We start from the raw sequence: 19256 nt of genomic DNA, 5'->3' as shown, positions 1-19256 counted from the left end.
AAAAAATCAACTTTTCCCCTGCCTTTTATTTCCTGCAGTGTAAAGAATGTAATTCTAAAAAGAGCTCCATGGCTAAACTTGAATAAATCTTCACAATGTAAATCAAAAATGCCTTATTAAATACTACATTGTGTTAATGTGAGACTTTTTTAAAAGGCCAGTGCTTCTTTGTAAACCCATATTTTAACTCTCCATGAATTCAGTCAGTAGCTATAAAGGAAAGCTCGGTTGCATTGTAAACGTGGTTGAGTGTACTGTATGTGGTTGCATCATTCAGCACCTGACCCCACCTGTGTGTACTGTAAACACAAAGACGTTGGGCAGATGGGGCAACATAAAGGAGTTGTTAAAGGGGGCTTTCTAAATCCGTCAGAGCTAGTGTTATGGCTGCCGGATTTGACACCCCTTCTTTAACTTTGGCCAGGATGGTCATAATATCACAACAATCACACCAGTGTTAGATATTCCCCTTAAGTTAATGTAAACAAAATCAATTTACTCTCAGCCTGTCAGGTGAACTATTAAATCTGGCAGAGCCATTGACATGGCTGCCGGGTTTGACACCTCCCTCCCCCGTCACCTGGCCAGGATTGTCCTAATTTCAGCAAAATGACAGTGGTGTGAGTTATTCCCCTCTATTTTAGGCAAACAAAAGCAATTTACTCAGAGCCTATAAGGTGAAATATTTAGTAATCCCCTTCCTCATTATACACGCTGAACTCATCCGATTTTGTGTTATTTACACCAAAAAACACATAAGTGTAGTTAGTAAAGTCAAACTTGAGATTGATAATTGAATTACTTGCACAATTAAACATAACAGCAGACAAAACACGTGCATTAAAAAGAAGCAATTTGCGAATCAGAGATAAAACAATTTAAAGATCAAGGGGTTTATTTAATTGATCTAACATTAATGCCCATTACCCAAAGCTCAAATGAAAGTCTCAAGGGCTGAACATTGTGGTCAAAAGTCGGTGTTACATGTCTTAAATCTCGGGGATACTGTCTCTTTAAAACGCAGAGGGAGGCGTGTAAGGACGCAGAGAGAAGTGGTGAGCTCTGACGGAGTGCGTCCAATGTCTTATGAATGACAGCCGCCGTTTCAGGTTGTGACATTGTGGCGGTGCAGGACACTTCAGCACCAAAGTGAGTTACGTTTTATTGTCCGGCCTGGGGGAAGGCAGGTGTGAAGGGGAGGTTCGCTGGATGAGATGCGCCCCGGCAGCTGGATTTATTCATAGAGGAGCACGGCGCACGGTTGTGTATTCTGCGTGGTTATTACAAAACGTCCTGCGAAGTCTCATGTAAGCTCCTGCCTGGATTTGTTGGCTTAAAACCTTTTGAGTTAAAATTTACCCGGATCAGCTGAGCAGAGGAGCGACTTTTACCCTCCAAAAATACTTTCTATACATCGACAGATCCTGGTGGAAAGTAAAGTGCCTTTCCTCGCCTGCTCCACCTGGACTCTTACTCCAGAGTGCCAAACCCAACGCGTACAGACGACTGTTCCTGCGCAGGATGTACACAATTACAAGAGGTCCCAGCAAACTGGCCACCCAGCGACGGACAGGTAAGACACTGAACTGTAACTGTAGACACCTTCAGAGATGCAGCACACATTTCCCTTGTATTCAAGTATTTTGCTTTTCATATAAAATGTACATTTTTATTTTCTAGGGCCTACGCAGCAGCTTGACACCAAAGTAAACGACTTCAAGCACAAACAAACGTCCTGGAGTATGCCTGAGTAAGTGTACATCACTTCAAAGGCGTTTGATCTTCAGCCTGAGTGATTTATAACACACACCTTCACTTTGTGGCTTCTCAGAGGCTCAGTCTTCATGCCTTCTAAACCACCCTGTGTGTGTGTGTGTGTGTGTGTGTGTGTGTGTGTGTGTGTGTGTGTGTGTGTGTGTGTGTGTGTGTGTGTGTGTGTGTGTGTGTGTGTGTGTGTGTGTGTGTGTGTGTGTGTGTGTGTGTGTGTGTGTGTGTGTGTGTGTGTGTGTGTGTGTGTGTGTGTGTGTGTGTGTGTGTGACCTTGTGGGAAGTCAAGGTGGCACATGGTCCTTGATTCAGCTGTTGCTCTCTCTGTGTCCCCCACTCAACCAACCATGTTTGATTTTAGCTGAAAAAGCTGACACTTTGGAAAAGTTCTCTAATGCTGATGCAGCGTTGAATATCTTCAACTACATTATGACGTGTTGTCTTTCTTCTCATACCTGTCAGCCTTCCTGCCCCAAAGATTGTTTTCAACCGGCCAAATGGTAAGAAGTACCATCAACCTGCTCTGACTCTGCCTGCAGACAACCAGCAGGAAGAGAGCTTCACGCCCGCACACGAGGAAAACGTCAAATTTGTCTACAATGGTAAGGAACTGCCTGTACTGGAAATACAAGATGAGACAACATTTGTTATTGTCTTACTGTATCCAGACACCTACCTCTTATTGGCTGTTATGTGAATTACATTGTTTTACTATCAAGTGTTTAAATGAAATGCTAAACCCCCCCCCCCCCCTCCCATGCCTCACCCACACAGCTGCTCTGACACTGATAGCCATGATAGGCACCTAGAAGAAAAAATGCTCTCACACCCACATGTGCTACTACTATGACCCACGCTGGTGCTGAAGGAAACAGCATGTTTTGGCTCTAACTAGCCCCCACCATAGCCTCAGGGGAAGAGTCTTGTTTGCTTTTAGGAAAGGAAACAAAAGGCATCTGACAGGGAGAATGGTTTTGTTTGGTCTTGGTGTGTACTCACTTCTGTTTAATGTTCACAGAATCATTCAGTGTCAGGGAGACTTCGTGTGGCTCAGCTCCCCCTACTTTCTGTGTCCTGTTAGTTGCTAATGTTAAAGCTCCGCCACAGCAGCTCATAAACAACTTCAGTAACCTTGTCTTCCAGTGGACAAGGACACAAAGGAGCCCCCCCCCCTGTTCAGGGTTGATTCATTATTTTCTTAAAGTACCTCTACATGATACGTTTAACCCTTTAAGCTTTCTGAAAGTCATGACCTAAAGGAAGCTAGCAGAGATAAAATCAACACACACACACCCACACACACACACACACACACACACACACACACACACACACACACACACACACACACACACACACACACACACACACACACACACCACGTGATCAGTCCACATGCTGCATTATTTGAAATACAAACCTGTGACCGGTCTATAAAGCAGTTGCCCTTGTGGACTTTACTTGTTTGACGAGCTGGATGTGACCCTGGGTTGTTTTAGATTTGAACAATAAAACAATAACCTTGATTTAATTACGTTAAACCCTGGCTGATGCACAGGCTCTGTAGTTTTTCATACAGTTAAGGCTAAAGATAGTGTATTGATAAGATATCTATTAATCTGCTTTATAAAAGGATTTTTGATTAATGAATTACCTGGTTAATGATTACCTGGTTAATGGTCTACGAAACAAAGCATATTGCCTCAACATGTTGCATTAGTTTTACATGTTGCATTGAATGACCCCTTAATTGCATAATGACTGCTTTTTTGAATGCATAACTAATGGATTTGATCCAATTATCCCATTTATTCTAGGGAAAAAAATACATTCATAACTAGTGTAATATTGCAATAATCTGAATGCAATAATTGGGTTTATTTTAGTGGAACAAAGGTGTTATGTTTTCTTACTATAGTAGAACCTTTGTTGTCGGTTGCAAATGTTTGTTTGCTCCAGTTTTGTTTTTGGTGATTTTCTTGTGACTTTTAATTGCAGGAGTAGCACCCCCCCCCCCCCCCCCACACCCCTTCTTTGAATTCTGTGCAATAATAAATTTCTTTTTTATTTATTGTACTGACTGAGTGTTTATGTATTCAGCCTGGCAGGAGGTAGTGCAGCAGGATCTGGAGGAGGCCCAGGGAGCAGTCCACTATAAAGAAACCAGTCCCAGTACACACATGAAAAGTGAGTACACTGCGCCTTCCTTCGTCCCCGGCTCATGTCTTTTGGGAATTCATTTGCATGATCTCCATGAACAAATATGTTTATGTATAAGCATCAAGGTTTATGGGATGTGTAACACAGGTGTTTGGAGGAGGTTGGTTTGAAGTATACCTGACTTCCAGTGTTGTGCCAGTTCACAGCTTTTCTGAACTAGTTCAAGTTCAGTTCATACATGCTCAAAGTGAACAGTTCATGTTCAAAGTTCACAATTTTAATTCTGAACTAGTTCAAAGTTCAGTTCATTTCACTTTTTTCGTGAGATATTCAAATAAATACTTTTTTTCACACTACGAGCTAGAAATCACTATAGGCTACGTTCTTTGAAACTGTTCATTGTAGACATTTGCTCATAACACTGCTATTGTGGGTTTCTTAACAGGTGCTGAAACTTGTAGCAATACAGACAAGATAGACCAGTTCTATACTTAGTGCAATGAAATCTACTAGCATTCAATTAAATAAAGAATATATAATATGAAATATGAATATATTATTTGATATATATGATATTATATATACCTATGTGTGTGTATGAAATGAGCAAAACTCTTGAATTGCATTCACACTGGATGGATGTTTTAATTCAATGTGCCGTTTCAAATTCGAGAAGGACGTTGTCGATGTCCTAACTTGCTATGCGTAAGCCGCTCTGCTGCAATTCATCATGGGTAACGTCTTGCGGAAGCCAGTACGTTTCAACTATTCAACTCAACTATTCTCAGGCGGACACTACGTTGCCCGCAATGCATTGCGCATACAGTGCCAAAACTATTTCTGCGTTGATACATGATTTAAGCGGCACCTACAGGAGGGAGGAACTTTCTCTCTCGTTGCGTTTCAAAAGAGAAAACAGATGTCACTCAGTTTTCAATGGAAAACAAATGCCAACGTTCATTTACAGTGATGTCTGCCGTTCATGACACATAATGTGAACTAATTCACGTTCAAGTTGTTTATTGAAAAATGTGTTGCGTTCAGTTCAACGTTCACGAAAAAATGAGCGTGTTCAATGAACGCGTTCTTTTGAACTCGTTCACGCACAACACTGCTGACTTCTTAATATTTTACAATAACAGCCTACAGGTCCACTTTACCACTTATACTACGACAGTATTATTTCGGACAGCCAGCCCATGAAGATAAGTAGAACAGCTTCTGTTCCTTTCAGCTGGAAGAAAGCCAGCTGAGGACACCGGACGATCTTTTAATAAATCCTCAGACACACTTAAAAAAAATATAGTGGTTATTGATTTTCAATAGTTAATTTATTTTTTGTTATTTATATTTTGACAATATTGAAGTTGCTAGCATGATAGCAGTTCTGCATTTCAAAGTTAGCATGTAGGCTACAGTTATCAAAACACCAATTTTTTGGGGGCTAAAACTCTTTCAATTAGTTTTTAAGCTGATAGGTATACCACGTAATATAAAGTATTCTAAGATAAAGACATAACTCTGGTAATAAAATAACATGAATTACCAGTCTTTTAGCCATGATTTTGACACAGTGATGCAGTTTCTCACTTTAGCCTCTGGAGGGCGCACCTCTACCCTAGTGTCAATACAGAAACAATATTATGATGAATTTTCCGAAAAAAACTGTCAAAATAAAACCACCTTGTGTCAAGTCATGTCTAGTTCTCTATTTCTACACGTTAATGACTCTTGATTATGCTTTGTAAATGTGGATGTTATTTGTGCTGGCATGATAGAGTAATTATAGAAAATAAGATAAATGAGCGGAAGTATAATATTAATTTGTACTCGACTTGAGATGACAGCAAACCTTTAGCAATGTTTGAGGGTGTAATTACTTTTTTGCCAACAGAGTTTTAATCTGTTCTCGATATTTAATCTTATGTTTTTGTTCTCCAGACTTTGTGCCTTTGGATCTGGATGAATGGTGGGCCCAGCGTTTCTGGCCAATATAGACAAGCTGTCCTGACACTCTTCTGGGATTTGTTGATCTTGACGGACCGTCAGGAGGTGAGACCTGAAGCAGGAAAACTCACAGAGGAGAGGACGCCTGGGCAGATGTGAAGGGTCAAAATGCCCTGATGTGGTTTAAATGGATTGGCAGCGCTGGGACGCTTGCATAGAGACCACAGACTCCCTTCACTTGAACTCTTGCCTTTTAACTACGATCCATCTGTCTCTAAATGTACAGTCTGCGACGGACTGAACACTGCAGGGCGACATCTTGAAGTTGAGGTTTCTCTCATCCTTCATATGTCATGTTACTTTGAAATGCAGTAAAGTTGTGTTTTCAAGAAGTTCTGTATTTGGAATCTTTGACTGCATTGTTGTCGCATTATTGGTAACGCACACAGGAAAGTATCAGCTGCATAAACTCTCAGAATTAATGTTTCTTTATTAGATTCAATGATATTTTAATACCAATGTTTGACCGCTGACAAGTCACATCTGCAGCTCACACACACCATCTACAAACATTCTAATTTGACCCAGTTCAAAAATATTTAATTACATTAAATATTGCCACATTCAGGTATAGCATTTTATAAACCACAAAGTGAACAGAAAATGGAGAACAAAACAATTTGAGCGCTTATAAAAAACAGAAAGCTAAGTGTAACCTGCGTAACAATGTCTTGCATTTATAATTAAGCCTTGAATAGTCTCCTACCACTTCTAAGCTTTAATGCACACTATCTTTACACATAGTATTTCACGGATTTTCAAGGATTTTGAAATGAGATCTAGAAATCAGAGTTCCTTCCATACTCTGCACCAGATGTGGACGACATTGAGCCTGATGAAATAGTTCTGCACACGGCATAAAGACATACAAGGGATTTACAGAGAAGCTTCCTTCAGTTCATCTTCACAACACCTGCACTTTAAAGCCTTTATGTGCTCTCCACAAGGGTTTAATGAAGTAGTCTAGAGGGGGAAAAGGGATGTGTTTTTAAGGCTCCAGACAAACACAGTCCTGTTGGTTCTCTTTTGCAGTCATCCAGCCTTGTACGCCCTTCAGAGGCGTAAAACCCAGTCAGTCTGCACTGTTCATGTCTGTCTCAGTGCTTCTCCAGAGCTTTCGTCAGCAGGTCGTTAAGGCGGGAAATCATCGGTCGGGGATCGTCGTTCAGACCGGCTGTGATCATAGCATTGTCATAGATCTGCAGAATGTAGATAAAGAGATGTAAATGTGTAAAACTGCACTGATAAGCCTTTAAAAGAGTCTACCATAGTTTGTAATTGTGACAAATGTCTCCGAAAAAACCGTGTGGGCATATTTTACCGCAAAATACAAGCTACCACTCAAGTAATCATAGGCTCTCAAACAAATACAGGCTGGTAGTTAACACCTTACACAGTAAATTCAGCATAATGTGCGTTTCCATCAACACACAGTCATGGTAAACTCGCTATGTTGCTGCTTCTAAACAGAAAACTCATTCATGGTATATTCAAATCACATTTACTGGTTTCTGCTAGTAAGAGCACTATGTGTAATTTTCTGCCACTGGGGGTCTTTCAATCAACAGGACAAAAACAAGAGTTTTGAGAGGTAGCTTGGGATCATGGCAGTTGTCTTCACCAACATTGCTGTCAGCTAGTGGTCGCTGTCATATCTTTTGTCTATTGTCGAGAACTAAACATTTACGGTCGATGTTTGAAAGTCAGGCCTTAAATGTGCATCATCTGTGCAGTGTTTATTGAGGGTTTGTCCTTTAGAAGAGAAACTGTAAGACAGGGCCTTCTAGGAGGGACACCATTTATGCAGTGGAATCATATAATATCCTGTATTTAGAGAAGCAGAATAACACTGAGGACGTTTTGAGTTTACATAAACAGCACATTAAATAAAATAATACATGTTATCGATATGCAGCTGTAAGCCATAGTACCTGTTCCAGGAGCAGCCCAGCCAGCTCAGAGTTCGTCTCCTTCAGTGCCTGCATCTTCTTGATCAAATCATGTCTGTGAGAAGGTAAGACGAACAAGACAGTGAGAGCTGGAGAAAAACACACCCTTTATTCCATGTAGAAAAAAACCATCCCACCATACAAACACACCCCGTCTCCCTCTCTCACCCTGCATTGATCTCCAGTGTGGGCTGCAGAATCTGCGCTCTCTCCTCGGGGGTGCGAGCCAGCTGCTGGGTGCGGAGGAAGTGGCGAGCAGCACCCATCTCTAGCACCGTGATCATAGCTGGGTGGGTGTCTAGCCGAGGGGTGAGCTAAGGGCAGATGAGAAAATGTATTATGCAATGTGACATTTTATAGGCCAGATGAAATTTGAATTAGTCTTGACTTGAGAAAACATTGGCCCGACGATTTGAATCCAACACATTTGAGGCCTCGACACACTGTAGTCTTATCCGCACCTTTATGTTGGTGACTCGGGGGCCCAAAGCATTCTTCATCCAGGAGATCAGGTCGTCGGCCTGCTCCTGCGTCAGACGCTCAGAGGCTGCAGGAGAGAGAAAGCAACAAACAGGAGTCAGGACTGCAGTCGTGAGAGAGACAGCTTTTCTGCTTCACCTGGAGAGACGAGAGGGGGAGCGGACCTGGCTTGACGTCTTCAAACTTCTCCTCTTTGTAGTGATCCACCACGATGTCCGTCTCCACTGAGATCATCTTCTTCTTGTCGAAGTCCCGGAGGTGGAGCAGGGTCAGCTCGTCAAACTGCTCGTAGCAGAACAGCACCTGAACGCACCATAGACGCGTGAAGCAGCGGTTTACATTCAGCTTTATGGAGGCAGGCCCAAAATCAGGTCTTTTTTCCCCCTTTCTAACAGTATTTAATTTGTATTTACTGTAATTTATCTTTACATTCTGCTGTTGTATATATAATATATTCTATTTACGTGTGTATACACTTTTGCTTGCACTCATTTTTACTTTTGAATTTGTTTCATCGTTTTATGTCTTATATAAGGAAACTGGGACTGAACCTTAAGCTGGTGTGTTATAAATTAACATATTTGGAAAGTAATACAGTAAATACAAAACAATTTTAGGCCTCAGAGTTGATAAAAGGTCCACTGCAAGCAAAGCAATTTAGAGTTTTTGTAAAATGTTACATAAATGAAATCTATCATTGTTTGTTATTTGATTCAGAACCAAGTAAGCCAAGTAAGTGGGGATGAAACATAGAGCTGAACATAAATGAAGATTATACAACAAAATAAGTGAGTATTAACAGCTCAATGATTGTGTGGATACTGTGATAATGTGTAAGGTGTTACAGAACATTTTCTTATTATGCAGGTGCCTGCCGATGATTGATTCCGCCCTCTCACCTCCATGTCTTTCTGTTTCATGGCCTCGTAGTACGGGGAGTGCTCTGCTAGATGGCGGTTCGGCGCGCACAGGTAGTAGATGTTACGAGCGCCGGCCTTCATGCGGGAGGAGTACTCCATCAGGTTGGTTTGCTCGCCCGCTGGCAGAGCAGAGGACTCGTATCTCAACAGCTTTGCAATATCCTCCTGTAGAGAGGCCAAACACGGTCATCATGTTCCGGACACCAGATTTATCAAGCATTGGCCACACCTGTAGGAAGTTTTCCAACCTTGACGTCTTGTTCCTGCGTGGTGACGATGCCCTCCCTCATGAACAAGCCGTACTCCTCAAAGAACTTCTTGTATTTCTCCGGCTCCTTCTTGCTCTGGTCCAGCAGGAAGCGGATCACCCGCTGCTGCAGGACGTCACGCAGCTTCCTGAAGACAGATAAATCAATGGATCAATATTGGAGAACAAGGAAGGAACTGAGTAAATATTCCTAAAGAAAGTGAGCGATTGATAAAAGGTGTGGTTTCATTTTGATTATTTCATAATGTTAGAAACAATATTCCCATTCCAACTGAACTGAAAAGACTCTTTGAAAGTGTGAACTTGCACATGTATGCTGTTATATTATAATTATATCAGTGGCATGAAGTGGTCTTGAAACAAAAACAAAATGGGCTAAAATCAGTGTAAAGCTGGTGTGCTACCTGATGAGGGCGCTCTCCTGCAGCAGCTCTCTGCTCAGATTCAGAGGGATGTCCTCACTGTCCACCACACCTGCACACACAGTGGAAAACTCAGCGCTGAAACATGAAACACACTTTTGTTTCCCTAAAAATCGACATTAAAGAAAAGAGTAAGAGTAAAATCAACGATGCAGACCTCGGAGGAAGCGCAGCCACTTGGGCAGGATGTCAGTGGCTTTGGTCTGGATCAGAACCTTCCGGCTGAACAGAGCCACGCTGGAGCCCATCTCCCTGCTCACATCAAACATGCTCGGCTTCTGTTGACAAAAAAATAACGATTCATGAAATTATTTCAGGGTTTGTCTTGACACGGGGCCGGAAAACATTTGAAATAGATTTTAAAGAGTCCACTCACCGCGTCAGGAACATAGAAGATGCTCCGGATGTTGACCGGGGCGTCGGCTCTGTAGTGCAGCGTGTAGCGGGGCTTATCGTAGGCCTGGGCGACGTAGCGGTAAAACTCGTCGTGCTGCCAGTCACTGATCTCTTTAGGCTCCATCATCCACAAGGCCTGATGGGAATCAGAGGCCAAAACCAACATATATTACAGACATATAATAAATAATATAGTATATGTTACCTAATTCTAGATCTACTGCTCAGTCCAGACTGCAAAATGAAGAGTAAACAAGCATCATTTAACATTCACAAAAATGGCATTGTTTCATCAATTATACCTAATACAATTGCCATCGTGATAGAAATCTATTGTAAAATTTCACCTATATTTAAATAAAGCTTCGAAAGAAGGGCCACGTCAAAATATGTCAGAGATTTCCTAAATTAAAGAGTTTACAAACTGCTTTAAAGCCCACCTGACCCAGATTTCCTCTGGTAAAAAACCTTTTAATGCTGAGGTTGTTGGGAAAATATGACAGATCCCAGGTTTTGTTGCTTTTTATGAAGTGAGTTCAGAGTTGGGTTTGTTAGTTTTAAAGAAATTGCTTCTGAAAAACAGCTCGACTGGTTGAGCTCCACTGTATTTATACCATGAAAACTGTGAGTTTTAAGGCTCTTTGGTCACATTGAAAAGCAGAATTAGAGTCTCACCTGCAGCGTGTTGAGCCTCCGCCCGTTCAGGAAGATGGGGAAGCTGACAAAGTTGCTGTACTTAGTTACAACCTCTGAAAGAGATACGACAGCTAGTTAGCTCATGGATCGACGCTACACTCGTGTGTTTTATCACAGCAGCTCCTACCTTTGACTCGGTCCTCAGCGGAAAACTCTTTGCAGTCGTCTTTGAAGTGCAGCACGATCTTTGTGCCCTGTTGAACACCGGTGGCTTCAGCGATCTCAAAAACTCCAGAGCTGAAGAAGACAAGACAGAGAATGTCTCAGGATCACAGTTTTAATTTTCCACATTTGTTTTGCAGATTGCTAGTTTTAGTTTAACTTCTACAGTAGGTTTTTAGGCCAGTGATGGACAGATATACATTCTCTGGTCTGCAGCAGAAAACAATAACCCTGAGGAACGTTTCCATTCCCACTCATGATGTTGATATAAAATGCTGCCGTCCCCATCACTCGTCTGCCTCTCACCCGTCAGAGGACCACTTATATCCGGGTGCGTCGGGCTCAGCGGACCGGGAGTAGACCTCCACAGAGTCGGCTACCATGAAGGCGGAGTAGAAGCCCACCCCGAACTGACCAATAATGGTGCTGCTGGCCTCTGCCTGGTTCTGCAGGGCATCCAAAAATGCCTACAGGGAAGGAATGATTATTATGACAGATTAAGGAGGCTACATCATAACAAAAGTGTGACATTTATAGACATGTTGTTAATTGTATATAAACACACTTAACTCACCTTTGAACCGGAGCGGGCGATAGTCCCCAGGTTGGCCACCAGCTCCTCTTGGTTCATCCCCACTCCTGTGTCCTGCACAGTACAGAGAATCCCAGTCACTTACAGTCACTGTAGCTGGTGTTTTATACTCATCCACCAGGGGGCAGTACATGTCAAAAACAGCCCAGGAACCAGAGTTCACCTGAGCCTTTACTGTAGGAACATGGCTCACACTTGAGTAACCACTGTCATTTGCAAACAGGGACATTCGGATGAACCACATTAAAAAGGGGACAGAGGGAAACGTTTTGTAAATGTTACATTCTGTGTGGTAGGGGAGGGAACAGAGTTGCTACACAATGGCGTCCCTGAAGTCGTTTCAAAAAGCTTCGTTAAACTATACTGAGAGTTTTCCACCACATTGACTGAGATGGAACCAGGACAATGCTGGGACCGGTTAAAGCCACTCAGTAGCCTAAACTGTCTTCAGGAAGATCAGACCCCTTTACACTAAGTGCCACTCCCTCCACTGCACGCATTTTTTTTCATTCATCTACAATCTTCTTTCCCAGTTTCAGCCAGGTGCTAAGACGTCTTCTGGGCCAGCTTTTGGTTTCTAGCTTCTACCTCTTGCTCCCTCTGTACAGAGTGCTCTCATCTATACTCCGATTAGGGCTTGGACACGTTTTTTTTGTCCAACAATTATCCTCTATTCTTCTTTTTCAGTAGGAGTTGCTGAAAACAGACAATAGTAAAATCTTGTTTGCTATTATTGTATTTGTTAAAGAAGTACGTGTAATAAGAGGGATAATGTGTAACTCGCTGCACATTATCCCGCTTATTACACGGTCAGATACTAAACAAACTAACAACTCCACTCCCAATATTAATTGAAATGATTTTATTGACAGTTTCTGATCAACTAACACGTCTTTAAACACTGCAGAGCCCATACCGTGTTCGTGTTAGTGTTTACTTCCTGTGTGCCTGCTTCTGGTGATTTCTGATGTCCAGCGCTCAGTCTTTTAACCTCTCTCCCTTTCTCTCTCTTCATCCTCTTTAGCAACGGTCATGACAGCGGTCTGTAATACTGTTCAACCTGTGACATGTTCTGAATTGACCAATCAGAATCGAGTATACAACTAGGTTGTGTAATAATATGTTATAACACGTCTTCTTAACCCATCGTATCAAACCTTTTAAAATGTAAAGCGCAATAAGTATCAACCACAGCTCATGTAGACCTATCTTACACAGCCATTGATATACCTGAATGGTAAAGGTGCCCTTAGCGTTGTCAGTCTGCAGGTGGATCTCCATCGGTGCAGTTTCACCACCTGCTGTCATCAGTTTGTGGCGCAGCTTCTCCAGAGCATCACTGCCGTTCGAGATGAGCTCCCTGATGAACACCTGGTGGGTTGTGGAAGAGGAGTACAATTTTAGGTTATATCTGAAATGTCCATCAAGCTAAATTGTAGAATACTTCTCTTTCTCACACACACAAAATACTACTCACTTCCTTCTCTGAGTACAAGGACCTGGCAACAATGTCCAGCAGTTTTTTCGTCTCAGCCTGAAATTCATGTTTGGAAAAGTCACCTGCAAGAATCAGGGGGAGAAAAAAACATTCAGATTATCTTAAATCTTAACAATTCATGCTTGTCAATGACTTAAAGGGAGAAGCATGTCTGCAGTTGTTACGGCACCTTGAACAGACTCTGTGTCGCTGATGATGGTGTGTAGAGGCTCCTCTTCAGGCTCTTTCTCCGCTTCCTGGGTGCTGTAGTAAGAGTGCTGGCTGAAGCCGAGGCAGGGCCGCTGGGAGCTCCACACTGTGGGCCGACTGCTCCACCGCCGCTGCTGTCCAACCTGCAGGTCTGATGATAGGAGGAGTCAGCCGACATCAACATTTGGATCTTTTTGGATGCCTTAGATGTATTTACTAACCTAACACTACATCAGAAATGTGATACCTACACTAGATAACAATCTAAAGACCCAGGAAAGTGAAGTGAAGAGAATAATAACATACGTTAATTAGAATAGTCTCTCTTACTTGCAGAAAAGCGTATGAGAAACCTTTAAGAAGAGCTCTTAAATGATCACATAATTCAGTATATTGGTATTTTTGCACCGACTAAAACACTGGAATCATGTTTGCAAAGGATGTTTTCATCAGAGAACAGCAACCAATCACTTTAATAACTTAGGGATACATGTTATCATTTTTCTTATTACAAAGGTTTCGGAAACCTTTCTCTTTACTGGCAGTTTTCCTGTAGCCTTACCATTGTATGTACTCATTTTTATTTGACATTGTGTGTCTTGTAAGTGATAGAAACAGTTGTATATTAATGTTCACTGTTGTCATTTTAGTTCTTATTTACCTCAGTTTGTCGTATCTAGACTGACTTGTTACGAAAGACAAATCCCTTCACCAATCTGTTGCAGGTACAGCGATGTGATGATGTAATAACTGAGTCCTATAAGCAACCCCTCGGTTTTAGGTAATATGTTGTTGTTTTGTACCTCCTAAGTGAGCTATCGGAGTACAAAAGTGGCTCGTGTTCTTCGACTGCAGGTAGGTAAATAAAGCATCATCCGACGCAGAGTTCACATCACTTTATACATGCATGCTCCTATCCTGCAGCTGTCATCAACTAGCCTGGAAGCTAACTCGGCTCATAAACATAGTTTACCTCCACTGAAGGAGCGCGAGGTAACTCCGCTGCTCAGCCCTCGCACACATGACGTCAGCCGTGAGCTGGTCCTCGAGAAACCGAGGGCGAACCGGGCCAGCGCGAGGCAACGAGACATGTTGACAGACAAGGGACAAGAAGACGACTGACCCGCTGACCGAGGGACACACGCCGTACGACGGAAGCGAAGGCAGGACCAGCGGCGGCGCCATGTTATGACGTCATTAGGGCGTCCACAATACTGCCTGATGTAAAGTTAAACATTTTACACTGAAAAGAAATGTAATTAAAAAAAGGTATAGACTGTGCATTTTAATGTAGTTGATATGCATTGGAATAAAACACACTAGTACTTTATCTGTATCAATGTATAACAAATCTATTTGTTTGGTACCCACCTTTATTATGCCATTGATTCATTTTAGTTAATTTGACCTTCAAGGTCAAACAGTGGTCAACTGATAAATCAAATGAAAAAATGTAAAATTATGTGTCAAGTTAATATCAGCTGGAGCTGAAAGTACTATTTATTTAGTTTGTAACTGCAGTTTATTTTTCTGCCTTTTTCAGTATTTTGTTAATTTGGGAATCATTTTTCAAATCAATCAACATTAAATGAGTTTTCCTTGGCTTACATTAAAGTTTGCAGAGTTGCTTGGCATTTTTAAAAGTTTGAAAGGTAAAAAGTAAATCATCTTGGGCCTCACGAAATTGTGACGGGGGTGTTCAACTTCAACTTGTTCAAGTGTTTTACATACTAAATGTTTGATCGATAATGTGGATGTATGTTCATTCAAATCTGAATTAATTGCGAACCTAATGCTGAACACAACACTCTTTCCAAACATAAATATTCAAAGCAGAGTCTGTGGCACACAGGTTTATTTAACAATATGGTATATAAGTACGAAATGAGCCATTTGAACCAGTTTGTACAGTGATTTCATTCTTATTTTCTGCATATTTACAGTACTGTCCAACCGCATGATTTACATTAGAGAACAGTTCATCATCAATTCAAGTTTAATGCAAGAGAGAAAATGATGCACAAAACCCTCTGAACACAAATCAGCAGTCAAACAAGTTAATTCCCCACCCCAGGCAAAAGAGATTCGAATAAGAATTTCTTTTGACTCAGCGAGACAAAGCATTTTTTAAACATTTGCAAGACAAATACTGGGCCCAGGCCAGTAAAAAGAACATTCCGGCACCTGTGAACATTAACAAGCTTCAATGCAGATTTGTCTTACACTTGCCTTTTGTGTTTGGGTGTGCAATACTTCTTAGATCTATACAATTACGTTCATCTCCCATAGACTCTGCAAACAGGAAAGAAATTAAGGCTTTCCCAAAGGCAGTCCTTTTTGAAAAATGGCATATTAGAATAAATTAGCCAGGAAGGAATAGAAGAACTGAGCAAGAGGTGAAACCTGGCAAAAAAATCCCAGACAAATCATTTTAGTCTTCTCAAAACAAATGCGATATTAATTTGCAAAGGTACAAAATAAAAAAAATTGAATAATAAAATGAAATATTTTTTGTTTTGAGAAGTTTTGTTAAAAAATGTCAATACCAGAGCATAACAAATGAAAAACAAATTAAAACAACACAAAGACCATCGCAAATATTTGCATGGCTGGTCTGAACCAAAAATATATTCTTTGTTGTCTTCTTTTTAATCACTCTCTGGGTTGGAAGAAAAAGCAGTCCCGTTTTAGGAAAGTTCACAGTCTGTAGGCCTCGTATGACTCATTTGTTTCTATTTCTTTTAGCTTTTTACATCAGCAAGTACAAAAATGTCTCCGCTGAAAACAGAACAAGGCCTTTCTTCTGTCCAAAAATGCTACAATCCTTCAACAAATTTCTCCAGCGTGTCTCCTGTCGTGTCACCCACCATACCCATGTCATTACTCAACCCTCCTCTGTTTGGCGTGTTGAGTTGTGGGAGCATGGCACTCTGCTCAGGTGTACCCATGTGTCCTTGTTCCATGGACCCCGACATTGGTCCTCCAAGGCTTGGGTGGGGAGAGCTGGAGTGTAGAGCGCCGTGCTGAGGTGAGGGCTGGGGCTGTATCCGTGGGGAAGGACTGGAATGCGGGGGCTGCTGCGAAGGCGGACGGGGCGATTGCACTGGGGCTGGGGAACGTACTTGGTTTCCCAGGGTGTTTGCCATTGTCTGTCCAGGTAAGTGAGCTCCTCCCTGGGATTGGCCTTGGAGCATGTGAGGTTGTGGACTCATCGAGTTTGCCTGTGCTGGAGAGCCCATCTGCTGCTTGAGCATCTGCTGCTGCTGTTGCTGCTGCTGAAGCAGTCGATGCTGGAGCATGTTCTGCGGAACCTCCATGCCCATGCCAGGCTGACCCATTTGAGACGTGGGAGGGAGCTGTCCCATGGGCCCCGCACCTCCTTGCATAGCCATTTGCTGCTGCATACGGAGCTGTGAGTATGTTGCTGGCCCCGGCTGCTGCTGGGGGAACTGACTGTGGCCCTGAGGCATGCCTCCCTGCTGCTGCGCCTGCTGCTGCGCCTGCTGCTGCATGTGCTGCATCCTGAGCAGCTGCTGTCTACGGTACATTTGGGGATTGCCGTTTTGGGTAGCATTCATCATCTGGCCTTGGGGACCCATGGTTGCCATACCCTGGGGCCCTGCCTGCGGAGGAGGAGGCTGCTGCTGCTGCTGCTGCTGCTGCTGCTGCTGCTGAGGTGCCATCACTGGCCTCTGCACCTGGTTTGCCATGGCCTGCATTCCTGCCTGGGACCCCAGCATGGCCTGAGTCTGCTGCAGCTGCGCCTGCTGCTGCTGCGGCTGTGTGGCCTGGTACTTGGCCGTCCTCTGTTTAATGAAGGCGGCCATGAGGTGGGGGTTTGACTTGAGGATATTGAGGACCTGCTGTTGCTGCTGCGGGGAGCTGGGAGATTTGAGGGTGCGCAGTAATTCTTGCAGGGCACTCGGAGCAATGTTACCAGGTATCCCACGTGGCATGCCTAGCTGCTGTGGTGTCATGCCCTGCTGTGAGGGCACCTGGGAAGTCATGACTCCAGGCATTTGGAGACTCTGTTGTTGGGACATGATGGGCCTCTGCATGAGCTGGGCCTGCTGGGGCATGGGGGTTCCCTGAGCCGGCTGAGGTGCCATGGTGACCTGTTGAGTGACTTGCGGCTGATGAACCTGCTGATTCTGCATGGGATTCTGCATCCCCGGACCCCACTGGCCCTGCTGCATAGACTGCATCACCTGGGGGCCCCGAGGCCCCTGCATCATCTGCATCTGACCCGGCATGGGCACCATCATTCGTGGGTGGTTCATGGGCATCCCATTCATGGCATAATTCTGCTGCTGCTGTTGTTGCTGCTGCTGCTGCTGTTGCTGCTGCTGCTGCTGCTGCTGCTGCTTTGCTTTTGCTGCCATCTGGATCTGTCTTGCCACCTTCAGGGCAGCAAGAAGAGGCTGTTGTTGTTGTTGTTGTTGTTGTTGTTGTTGCTGCTGCTGTTGTTGTTGTTGTTGTTGTGGGGGGGGTGGCGGCTGAGGCTGCTGTTGGTGGGGCATGTTAGGCAGAGGTGACTGCTGCTGATGGAGCGGGGATGACTGAGGCCCTGGTTTCCCCTGTGGCACCGGCGTTGGGGGCTGGCTGCTGCGGCCGTTGTTGGGGAAGCCTTGGACAATATTGGCAGGGTTTGGTGGCTGCTGTTGTTGGGACTGTGTGGGCATGGGCTGGGGCGTCTGAGGCTGCTGCACAGAGTTGGGGGTTTCGGGGGCAACTGAGGTAGGTGGAGATGGCATTGGCATACCCCTTCCAGCCATAGTGGCCATTCTACGGCGCATCATATGAGCCTGCTGGAGCCTGTGCTGCAGCTGCTGCTGACGGAGCTTGTGCTTGATGTTAAGACAGAAGGGAACAGGACACTTGTTCTCCTGACAGTGCTTGGCGTGATAACAACATAAAGCGATGAGCTGTTTGCACACAGGGCAGCCACCGTTGGTCTTGCGCTTGCAGCCTTTGGTGTGTTGAACCACTCTCTTCATCTTCTGGCATGACGGAAGCGAGCAGTTGGCGTTGCGGCACTGGCAGGCATGGACCAGGGACTGGATGCAGCGCTGGATGCTGAGGCGACGGCTCTCCTGAGGGCTCTTGGAGGCCTCTCCACCCTGACCGTTGCTGTCGTCGTCCAGACCTAGACCCCACTTCACCATCTGGTGCTCGTGGCCCTTAATGTTGTAGCAGTTGATGCATAGGTCGTAGTCCTGATGGATTGTAAGGAGACCACATCAATTTTATGTTAAGTTTTACGTTTCATTCAAAACTGAGATTAAGATGATCAAAACGATCAGTGTAATGCTATCGTTGCCTACCTCACAGACGGTGCAGTGCCAGCGAGTCTCTACGTGATGCTTGCACTCATTGCAGGTGTATACAAAGCGGTCCTGGCCCTGGTTGTGTAGTTCTACCAACATGCACATCGTGCTCCATTTGCACCTCCTCAGTGAGCTAAACTCCCAGTGCTTGTCCCTGGCTAAAGTCAGAAAGGCATCACGGCCGTCCATCAGGTCACAGGTCAGCAGAGGATCGGGGTCCATAATGGGTGGCAGGGTTTTAATGCTTGGCCCGGCATGGAGGTGGATAACAAAAAACACCTGGTAGTAGAAGGGAGGAGAAATGTAAAGGTGAGTTGTCAGGACGATTAAAATGTACTGTAACAAATTATTACTATGAAATAATTGTGTTAAAATTGTGGGAGCGATACACAGCACCGACCTATCATAGAATTGAAATAAAAT

At 43.7% G+C, this 19256-nt stretch overlaps 3 protein-coding genes across 9 annotated transcripts in view; 1 reads left to right on the top strand and 2 right to left on the bottom strand.

Moving 5' to 3' along the window:
- Window positions 1-1036: 1036 nt before the first annotated feature.
- On the top strand, window positions 1037-6266 carry LOC134878346 (MAPK regulated corepressor interacting protein 2-like). 2 transcript variants are annotated; one of them, XM_063904319.1, is made up of 6 exons: window positions 1037-1307; window positions 1422-1573; window positions 1681-1750; window positions 2230-2369; window positions 3868-3954; window positions 5869-6266. In XM_063904319.1, the coding sequence occupies exons 1-6, from the start codon at window positions 1210-1212 to the stop codon at window positions 5922-5924; spliced, it is 603 nt and encodes a 200-aa protein (XP_063760389.1). In that variant the 5' UTR covers window positions 1037-1209; the 3' UTR covers window positions 5925-6266. The 2 variants fall into 2 exon arrangements, with proteins under 2 accessions (XP_063760389.1, XP_063760390.1); XM_063904320.1 differs by having other exon boundaries at window positions 1037-1573.
- A 78-nt stretch (window positions 6267-6344) lies between these two features.
- Window positions 6345-14652, bottom strand: trap1 (TNF receptor-associated protein 1). Its single transcript, XM_063904318.1, has 18 exons — window positions 14480-14652; window positions 13487-13657; window positions 13297-13379; window positions 13050-13190; window positions 11802-11873; window positions 11534-11694; window positions 11193-11302; window positions 11045-11118; window positions 10350-10505; window positions 10131-10251; window positions 9956-10025; window positions 9532-9679; window positions 9263-9448; window positions 8528-8666; window positions 8345-8430; window positions 8052-8197; window positions 7866-7938; window positions 6345-7133 (listed from the first exon to the last, which is right to left on the bottom strand). Exons 1-18 carry the CDS (start codon window positions 14595-14597, stop codon window positions 7032-7034), a joined length of 2157 nt encoding a protein of 718 aa, XP_063760388.1. The 5' UTR covers window positions 14598-14652; the 3' UTR covers window positions 6345-7031.
- Window positions 14653-15332: 680 nt separating this feature from the next.
- crebbpb (CREB binding protein b) overlaps window positions 15333-19256 on the bottom strand; it is a 36300-nt gene continuing 32376 nt past the window's right edge. For all 6 annotated transcript variants that reach the window (XM_063903789.1, XM_063903791.1, XM_063903792.1 and 3 more), the window contains exons 30-31: window positions 18831-19112; window positions 15333-18722 (exon numbers count right to left, since the gene is read on the bottom strand). In XM_063903789.1, coding sequence (XP_063759859.1) covers window positions 16323-18722; window positions 18831-19112 — 2682 coding nt within the window. In that variant the 3' untranslated portion in view covers window positions 15333-16322. The remainder of the gene's footprint in view (window positions 18723-18830; window positions 19113-19256) is intronic.

Source organism: Eleginops maclovinus, chromosome 16 (genome assembly GCF_036324505.1).
Source record: "Eleginops maclovinus isolate JMC-PN-2008 ecotype Puerto Natales chromosome 16, JC_Emac_rtc_rv5, whole genome shotgun sequence".
NCBI classification, from domain to species: Eukaryota; Metazoa; Chordata; class Actinopteri; order Perciformes; family Eleginopidae; genus Eleginops; species Eleginops maclovinus.
This window is presented reverse-complemented; position numbering and strand designations above follow the sequence as displayed.

Bases quoted from the DNA above. Each gene is read 5' to 3' on its own strand.
- LOC134878346 (XM_063904319.1), top strand. From the start codon at position 1,210: ATGAGATGCGCCCCGGCAGCTGGATTTATTCATAGAGGAGCACGGCGC. The intron at 1,751-2,229 runs GTAAGTGTACAT...CATACCTGTCAG, and splicing joins ACGTCCTGGAGTATGCCTGA to CCTTCCTGCCCCAAAGATTG. The intron at 3,955-5,868 runs GTGAGTACACTG...TTTGTTCTCCAG, and splicing joins TCCCAGTACACACATGAAAA to ACTTTGTGCCTTTGGATCTG.
- trap1 (XM_063904318.1), bottom strand. From the start codon at position 14,597: ATGTCTCGTTGCCTCGCGCTGGCCCGGTTCGCCCTCGGTTTCTCGAGG. The intron at 11,695-11,801 runs GTGAGTTAAGTG...CCTTCCCTGTAG, and splicing joins TCGCCCGCTCCGGTTCAAAG to GCATTTTTGGATGCCCTGCA. The intron at 7,134-7,865 runs GTACTATGGCTT...TACATTCTGCAG, and splicing joins CTGGGCTGCTCCTGGAACAG to ATCTATGACAATGCTATGAT.